The sequence below is a fragment of the Centruroides sculpturatus genome, unplaced genomic scaffold (genome assembly GCF_000671375.1).
Source record: "Centruroides sculpturatus isolate CEXI.00-Female unplaced genomic scaffold, Cexi_2.0 scaffold150, whole genome shotgun sequence".
NCBI lineage: Eukaryota > Metazoa > Arthropoda > Arachnida > Scorpiones > Buthidae > Centruroides > Centruroides sculpturatus.
This window is the reverse complement of record NW_019384512.1, coordinates 279,371-289,577: the sequence shown is the minus strand read 5'-3', so window position 1 is coordinate 289,577 and position 10,207 is coordinate 279,371. Positions and strand designations below refer to the sequence as shown.

The 10,207-nt window shown below is 31.4% G+C and overlaps 1 protein-coding gene across 1 annotated transcript in view; it reads right to left on the bottom strand.

Annotated features, from left to right (window-relative positions):
- Positions 1–4,725: 4,725 nt before the first annotated feature.
- LOC111622459 (ribose-phosphate pyrophosphokinase 1) overlaps positions 4,726–10,207 on the bottom strand; it is a 48,037-nt gene continuing 42,555 nt past the window's right edge. The window contains exon 7 of the mRNA XM_023364832.1: positions 4,726–5,222. Coding sequence (XP_023220600.1) covers positions 5,130–5,222 — 93 coding nt within the window. The 3' untranslated portion in view covers positions 4,726–5,129. The remainder of the gene's footprint in view (positions 5,223–10,207) is intronic.

The window sequence follows — 10,207 nt, the reverse complement described above, 5'->3', positions numbered from 1 at the left end:
TTGCTTGTCCTGACTGACTCACTGATTCATCCCTTCTTAGTGTGCGTTTTCATGACTTACCCTAACTGTGTACCAAATTTCACCTCTCTAGGTCCAGCGGTTTGCTCTGGGCGATGATGAATCAGTCAATGAGTCAGTCAGGACAAGCAATTATATATATATATAGATTGCTTGTCCTGACTGACTCACTGATTCATCCCTTCTTAGTGTGCGTTTTCATGACTTACCCTAACTGTGTACCAAATTTCACCTCTCTAGGTCCAGCGGTTTGCTCTGGGCGATGATGAATCAGTCAATGAGTCAGTCAGGACAAGCAATTATATATATATATAGATTGCTTGTCCTGACTGACTCACTGATTCATCCCTTCTTAGTGTGCGTTTTCATGACTTACCCTAACTGTGTACCAAATTTCACCTCTCTAGGTCCAGCGGTTTGCTCTGGGCGATGATGAATCAGTCAATGAGTCAGTCAGGACAAGCAATTATATATATATATAGATTGCTTGTCCTGACTGACTCACTGATTCATCCCTTCTTAGTGTGCGTTTTCATGACTTACCCTAACTGTGTACCAAATTTCACCTCTCTAGGTCCAGCGGTTTGCTCTGGGCGATGATGAATCAGTCAATGAGCCAGTCAGGACAAGCAATTATATATATATATATATATATTGCATTTTATTTTGTAAACCAAATACTTGAAAATATTATTTAAGAAAAAATATATGTAACGGCAATATTTTAGATTCTAATCGACTTCATCTTTTGAGATTAGTAAAAAATTTTCATTGGAAATATTAATGGAATATTTTATACGATACTAAAATATTGTTAAAATAATTAATGGGAGCGCTATCAACTTCAGCTGTCTTTGTAGCGTAATTGATGATTCGGCTGTTACCAAAAGGTTTATGAAATTTACATGAAGTACGTACGTTATGTGTTTTCAATATAGAAATCTATACGTCACAGATGTTCTGATATCGATCAAATTTAATATTTAACAGAGATATAGCGACGAATGACGTAAAATATTCTAAAGCAGTTATCTATCGTTATATGACATCTGAGAAAATAAGTATAGTTAGAGTCCACCTGAGGACAGAAACTTTTTCGTTTTTTTTTTTTTTTATTCTGTACCGTGACAGGGTGATCGTGCAGAGTAGGTGTTCAGAGCTCTCTGTAGACAGAACTATTGTGCAAATTTAAAATTTGTGACACATTGTCCCGAGTGTGCGTTTCGATTTTCGGGAAATAATTTTACTTCAAAACTCAACCGCTAAGGCAAAATATGGCGCTGCTGTTTCATTAATGTGCATATTAGTTCATTTTCCAATGAAATTCGGAAGAAACAAGTACAATAATTTTTTCAATTACAGATCTGAAATATGAAATTGACGATTACATGAAAAATATGGTTGTATGTTCGTTGCACAACACACTCCACGGCTGAACAACTAACCTAAGTGTGGATGTTGCACGTCCTGAAATTCTCTTTTTAAGATAGGTTGTGAATATTAACCTAAAGAGCTGCTCTTAAGGCAGATTAAACTTATGGAGTAAGGCAATGTAACATTTGAGCGATCTGGCAAGAAAGAGATGTTTTCGCAAGGGCTTTTATGAGAAACTAGCCGCTATTTGGACTAGTAAAGGAAACACGGAAAACTCCATATGACAAACCCGTTAATGAGATGCAAACTCACGACCAATTACCAGCGTTCGGTGATTGTAACCACTCGACTACTGGTGGATGCGGCTCTAGTCAGTCCAATAGTCACAGGCGTTGAGATCTGTTGATCGTGGCGGCTACGATGTTGAAAATGATCGGATAATCTCTCGTGCGAAAAATGACGTTGCAGTAAAGCTTAGTTCACACAGAGCCCAATTCGCTGGCGAAAGCTTAAAACAGCAAACAACGCGTCAGACATGACGTTGTTTGTGGCTTATTTTACCATTTCGAGAATCGCTTCGAAGTTCGCAATTGTTTAGCTTTTTCGCTAGCAAAAAATTTCGCCACCGATCGAATTTCCGCTAGTTGTCGTATGGTTTTTCTTTTCAAGATGACTACGATAGATATCGTAATTCACGGTTTTTTAAATATTTCTCTCATCCAGCATCGTTTTCTTTTTAACGTATCTTTTTTCCCCGATAAATAAACACGGCTAACAATAGAATATCGGAAGCAACCATTTTATTTTTCGAGAACGTTCTCTTGCTTGCAAATGATTAGCTGCTTAAAATTCTCAATCGCGTGTCTTTTGGTTGTATGAATGAAGTTCGCTAAGTGAATAAAAATCGGTTTTCACTTTTCTCATTTGCTTTCGCTATTCGTTCAGTGTAAACTATTTCGGCTTGCACATCTAAGCCGAAATATGGGGTTTATCATTGTTCATATTGTTTTCAACTTCTTCTGTAGTGCTGAAATGAAGTTTTGAAGCCTATCTCCTATACAGCGGTATTAACAGAACATATCATTGGCCTAGACCAGGGGTCGGCAACCTTTTGAGTCGGAAGAGCCAAAAATTACAATTTACAAAATTTCAAAGTTTTTAAAGAGCCACAAAATTTTTTCTTGCCAACAATAAATAGTACTAGCATAAATAAAGTTTTTTGATTAAAAAAAACTAATATATTTATTCAGAATTGTCTTGCGTCGAAAGCGAATTAAACCTCATAGAAACATCCGACGACGGCGTCATTCGAGAGCTTCCGACGGACTGACGACAGTGACGACGCGTGTCACGGGGGAGGGGTGCGGTGAAAAGCGAGTACAAGTGGCTGAGAGATAGAATCAGTGCCTAATCCTCGTTAATCGATTCAGAACGATTTTTAAATGTTTTTTTTTTTTGATAAAATAAATAATATTTGCGTATGGAACTAAAGAGCCGCAGCTTCACATCCAAAGAGCCGCAGGTTGCCGATCCCTGGCCTAGACAGATAGTTTTCCTCAAAACAAGGATTAATGGTGTAATTTCAAGCATTCTTTATCATATCATTACGAATGGTGCTCTCACCAGTCAGACCAAATATGGCAGCTGCTCACACCATAAAACAAATGAAAATGAACCCCATTGCTTCTCGGAATTTGTCAGGGCTGTGCATCGTCAACCATCATTCGAGCTACGAATGTCTTGCAATGATTTTCTGATATCACCATCAGAAATAAATTTCTGACTATAGGATATCTTGTATGAATAGAAGTACAAGATTTTTCTCAGAACTTTCCACTCACTGAATGCACATCTCATTGGCACAATATTGCCTATGCCACGAGAATTTTTCATTTCCTGCAGTGACAATGTCTTCTGTTCTTAAATGTCTAATTCGGTCCTTTTCACAGCAAAATCTCTAGTCTCCTCAAAATGCAAAAGAATTTTCCTAAGATTCTCCATATTCAGAGGAACTCTTCGTAAACCTTTTAAACACCAAAATTTCTTCAGTGCTGAGCTGGCATTGCTATTTCATTGGTTAGTTTAACAAGTAACACAATTAGGCAAAATGAATACCCAAACTGTTTACCTGATAAAGATTGTGAGAACATTTTTAAACTTTTTACACTGAACTTAGTTAGAAAACGTGCTTAATATGCATACTAAGGAGACAAAGCCCAAATTTCACCCTAACAGGTGAATTTTAAGTTAAATTTTAAAAAAAAATCGAAACCACATACCTATAGGACAGTTTGTATAACAAATATGGTTGAGATTTGCCCAATAATTCTTTCAATCAAGTCACTGAATATCTAAGATTTAATTATGTTACTTTATGGCAATAAATAAATGCTGCTTTGATAGCCAATGGTCATAAAGTAAAGGGCTTAAACATACCTTCTGGGTGCCTGGGTTTTATAAGTCAGAAACCTCAGCAATTTTCCATGGCCCATCTAGGATATATATATATATCCTATTCCTCACCATCTGACCGTCCTCGTAGAAGGTCTAGAGCTCTAGACTAACTCATGTTGGGTGTGTATAAAGCCCTATTAGTGCTCGTAGAGTGAATTTTAAAACATACAGTACATATAGATAATTAAGTAACTTTACAGGATAACTTTTAAAAATAATATTTATTATCCAACATAACTTTACACTGAATATTTGCAGTTGTCACTTATCTGCAGAAATCATCTGTAAATAACATCAGGTATATTTCTTTTTCAGAAAGACGTCTTGAAATGAACAAACTCATGAAATATTTTGCATTTACATAAAGTAAAATATAATGGCACTATTTATCTTTTTGTTTAAAATTGTGGCTTATTTCAGCACAAAATATAACTATATAATAAACTTAATAATCTATTTCATATATACAATATATTTTAACTTTTTACAAATGAAATTTTTTTGGTTTTATATAAATGATGATTTAATATGGAACATCATTAAGAATTGGACCCAGTGGTTCACAGTTGTGGTTTCTACGAATTGCTTCAGAAAAAAATCGAGAAACATCCAAGCACTGCAATTAAAGGAACATAGTAGCACAGATTACAAAAATCATGATTATACTTTATTCTTATTTTCACACTTTATCAAAATCTGTGTAACAATCTATTGAATCGAAATTATTATTTATAATTCATTTCTTACATTAAAAATTTAGATATTTTAAAAAACAAAACATTTTAAAATTTCATTTAGAAACATTTTTTTGTATAGAAACTCACGTGAATTATCTGTTGATAATCTGCAAAAGGAATATGAATAAACATATCTTAATGACTTTTTAAAAATCTATTGTCCCCCCTGTAACAATATCAAAGAGTTTAACAGATACGAGAATACAGTCGTTCTAACACAGTGTTATCTGATAATAAGAATTATTGTTTTAAGAGCAATTTATAAACATTTGATATAAAAACATCCATTGTCATTTGTTTGTATCAATAGTTAATTGTATATCCCATGACAAATTTTTGAATACATATTGTATATAATATTAAAAAAATAAGAGGAATTCCTCTAATACAAGCAGAATTATTGGTCTATGTGATTCAAAAAATACAATGAATCATTATGGAAATTATTATGAAAACAGCATACAAATATCTAGGTCCATGCATGTGTATTAACAATCTGAATTTGTCAGTTGTTGGTGAAAAGGAATCGCATCTCGGAAGGTCATTCTACATTGGGACGTTACTGAACAAATAAGTGACGGATTCGCCATTGTGAGTACGACGGATTGCTTCGGCCAGGATCATCGAGATATCAATACACTGTAAAGACACAAGATAAAAACAAAAAAACAAAAATGCTACATAGCACTGCAATGCTATTATTAGGAATAAAACTATATAGCTTTTAAATGCTAATCAATTAAAACTGAGCATTATCAAGCAAAAATAAATATTAATAATCATAAATTATTTTCATATTATAGGATAAAATAACATTATCATCATTTCAAGCACATAGCAGCACACAAATACATGCTTTACACTTATTGCAATGGAAATGTTGAAAATTATTAAATTAATTAAAATTTTAAATTATTATACATACAATATAACTGGTTAAACACTTGTAATAAACTGTTAGTTAATGTATTAAACAAAATATCAAAATGTTTATTAGGATTTCAGGACTGGGATTTTAATTTCAATTAAGATTTCTTTTATTAAACTTTGACACTTCCCTACAACAAAAAATTTTCAATACTATAAAACTTCCAAATAGTTTTAATATGTCAATATTTAATTGTAAAAATACAGTAATAGCATTACATTTCAAATATAAATTATTACTTCACTTAAATCTTCTAAATCTTTATCAAAGTTGTACTATTATAAAGACAAATTCAAAACTGTTCTGTAACTGATAAACGAATGATTAATTACAAAGCCAAAATTTGATCAGTCACTAATCAAATTTTGGTTTTTTAATACTGAGATAAGAAATGCAAATCCATTTCAAGAAGAATTTGAAAAAACAAGTTTTTTAAATACTCAAAATATAATTTAACAAGTAAAATACTATAAATAACTTGGTCTTAATCATAAGCCTGAAGATGGCCTATAAGTAGTTTGAAAACATTTGAGAATAAATTAATTTATGCTTGGCAAAAAATTCAGGTGTGTTGTTATAATTAGTTACATTTGCTGAGAAAGAGGTGATAGTTGGTCTTAACAAATGAGCATTTTATTGTACAAAAATAACAAGTTCATATAATACTTTTCACTGACTTATTTTATTGATCCCCTATTCAATTCATCCCAGTTAGTTTTGCCCTAGGAAAGAAATTCAAAAACTTAATTTTTACTTAAATCTAAGTTTGTCAAAATCCAAACTGCAAACTCAAAAGAAAGCTTGCAACAAGCATTCAAAATATTTTAAATATCAAACAAACAGCCAGATTCTTTTGTCGGGTATTAAGGCTAAATAATTTATAAAGTTATAAGTGGCATTAAGGTTAAATAATTGCTAAGTAATTGGCAGGAAATAGGCAGTTGGGCCACCATTTCTTGTTAAGTTTCATAATTATAAATAAATAATTTAATTTTAGAATATTCTGGACAGTCAGGAGTGGAACTTGAACCCCAGTTCTGCTTACCATGCAAACACATTACCTGTAATGCTACCAGGACTTCCATCTGATGTTTTCTTCCAGACTAATTAATTAATAAGCTAATTTAGATATAACTATATTAGTCACTCGTGGCTGTTCGTTTGATATTTGAAGTAATTATCGATTTTTTGTATTTATTACATTTAAATGGTATTTTACCTTCACAAATGAAGAAAGATTATTTTAGGTAGTCAGTCTCCAGTTTTCTTTTCTGAGATTAAAACTTTTAAAAATGTTTATTAAGCCTAATAATGATTATTTGTAATGGATTAGTGTATCTGATCATTCTAAAATTAATTGGTTGTTATGAAAAGAGACTAAATTATTTTTTGAATTTAAAGAGAAAAAAAGAGATACCAGGGGCACCCGTACATTGAGACACTTAGGGCACATGCCACCCCTTTGCCCTTTCCTTAATCAAGGGATACCTACATATGTATATATACAGGTATCTTGCATAATGTATGTACAATGCTCTTTTTTAAAGCTTGTGACCTCCCCTTTTTTATAGTTGGCAGGCACCACTGGAGGTACCAATAAACAATTAACTAATAACTAATATTCACCAGTTATTTACCATCATACCTTCTGCACCTGACTGAAAAGTGCTTCAGTTTATTTTTACAATTGTCAGCTTATACCACAAAGGTTAAAATAGTACTTAACATATCAACAAAATTAATGATGTAATATTTTAATTATTACTTAAAAGTTACTAAACCATTGTGAGAATCAAACAACTAAAAGGAAAACAACTCAAGGATGACCTCATCAGAAGCTAGCATATGTCAACTTTCTGACCTGATAGAGTGTCAACTTACACTTTCTCACAGTTGATGACACCTTTCCTGTGACTTTTAGTTACCTCTAAGGTAATTGCTGCTTTGAATATGATGAGGAATGGTCAATTCCAGTCAGTCGTCGCCCGTTCTTCCAACTGTTCAGTTTAACTGTGTCTGTATGCCTTTCTGTCATCCCCCTGCTTGCTGTTTCTCTCCTAAGCTGCTAACTGAAGGACTACGTTCCAAAGATCCTCAATGGGGATTCTACTTCCAATTTGTGATTTGTAATATCCAAAAATTTCAAATTTCAAATTCATTTGTAAATTCCAAAAATTTGTAATATCTCTCTGAATACCCTGTAATGTTGAATACCCTGTGTAATGTGTTGTACCAACTTTCTTGCAGTCTAATAAATGTTTAAGTGTAGTAAATTGTGCAGAATGAATAAATTCCAACTGAATCTCATCCTTTCCTATGCCATCCTCTTACCCTTAGTCTCACATATGAGACTATGTTATTGCCATCCAGAAAACACTCAAAACTCATGTAGGAGGCATAACCTACTTGGTGTCAGAATTAACACACCATCATCAGAGACACTTACAATGGTGTTAGAAAGAAAGACTGTAGTAGAATCTCACAGTGGCCTGGATATCACCCAACAATTCTCACACTATTGACCATATTATGATATTGTTGATATAAATTAATTTTGTTTAATTTTGAAAAAAAAAATATATATATATATAGATATGTCAGAAATTAAGTTGTTAAAGAACTTTCGGCTAAATTACAAATATTTTAAAAATTTTATGAACACAAAAAGCTCAAAACTTCCCATAAAATGGCTGAAGAAATTAACACCTAAGCCTAAAATATTAGTAAGTAAATAAATAAATAAATGCTCTGATCCTTCAGGCTCCAAAGCCTTGATCCTAAGCATTCTAAATCCTAATATGATAGTTTATAACTTACATGTAGGCATTGTATTATGTTTTAGTTACATTTTCAAAAATTAGTTGGCTGTTTAAATTAAACTTGTAGTGTGTAATAATTTTTCCCATTTAAAATAATGAGAAATAGATTCACAATTAATTAAAATTTTCCCATAGAATGTTTAATTTTTAGAAACAGATAACTGATGTTAAACAAGGGATCACAAATGATTTTGAAATTGATTAATTTCCAACATTCAGAATATTAAAATATGTCATATTACAGGGCTACATAGCACAAAAATTGCCACTTGGTGATATTTTTTTAAAATTAAAGTAGCGATAAAAATATAATAATGGCAATAATGTGTTATTCAAAATTATTCATTAAAAAATGATTCCTATTTCTAAGTGGCAGCTTAATATATTACTTTTGCTTTACAGACTCCAAACTGATAAAGCTACCAGCACCTGCTTTAATTAGTAGAGAGGTTGCGGCCGACGTTTTCATCGCTAAAACGTGTACGTCGGACGTTCAGCGCCGTCTTCCTGTATGCCTAGAAGTTTGACAATGGTGTTTGGTATGTTGAGCATGATTCCACTGACGTTCCAAACGCCATTGTCAAACTATTAGACTTACAGGAAGGCGGCGCTGAACGTCCGATGTACACGTTTTCACGATGAAAACGTCTGCTGCAACCTCTCTAGTAAGTAAAACTGGTGGCAATAAATAATTTGAATGATAAAAACAATTTAAAACTGGCAAAATGGTTGGCAATTTTTTAAAAATTTTCCAGAACCACCCCTGTATTATGCTGATAATTAATGTCATTTGCAATTTATAACTACTAATTTATTTTATTACTACTATTTTTTAACAGAAAACTGCTCTAACAAAAATTAATAAAACTTAATAGGATAAAATCAAATGCACACATGGCACATTGTTTAATTCCATCAGAAATTATAATGAAAGGTAATAGTACATATTATAACATACTTTTAAGCTCAGATATGTATGACTAATTTAAGTATCAGCATTGGGAAATGTAACAAAAATGCTGTAATGAGATAAAATTTATTAATAATGTTAAATCCATTTGTAAAAATATATTGCTACTAAATAAAGGATTTATGTAAAAAACTGCAAATAACTCAAAAAGCATAAAATACATTTAAATTCAGTGAAATTGCAATACTATCTGCAATCTGTTTTAAAATAATTGCTTATGATAATCCCATTACTGTAATACAATAAAAAATATTTTATTCTAACTCGAATTTATATGAATTTCACAATATACAGAAATGATGATCACAAAAACAATTTTAGTGGAAATTTTCCAAATAATGAAAATAATCAGCACATAAAACATTAATATCTTGTTATTCACAATTACAGCAATAAATAGATATCATTTATATTCAAAACGTTACTATGAGCTGCAATGATTTAATCTTTCAAAACTTGACAACGAACAGAATTAACATACTCTTTACAGAGATGTGTAATTCTATTTTTATTTTTGTGTAATATAATATTAACACACAAAAACATTTCTGTTTTACTAAAGACGTGTGGATGCTTTAATTAATAAAAAAATTATGAAGATAACTATTGAAGCAAAAATATTAGAATATCAAAAATTTTATATAAATGATAGGAATCTGTCAATTATGTTTCTTTTGAAGTAGAAACAAATGCATTAATAAAATAATAAAAAGTAAAAATTTCTTTTTACTTTTTATTATTTTTATTAGGCCTATTATTAATTTCTTTATTCTACAATTTCTTAACATTTTAAAATACTAATCATTTTGAATTTTTTTCCTCTGACTTATTATTTACTATGGCATTCACTAAATTAAAAGCAGAAAGTTAACTAATTGTATATAGGGTGACCATAATTAGTTTTTTT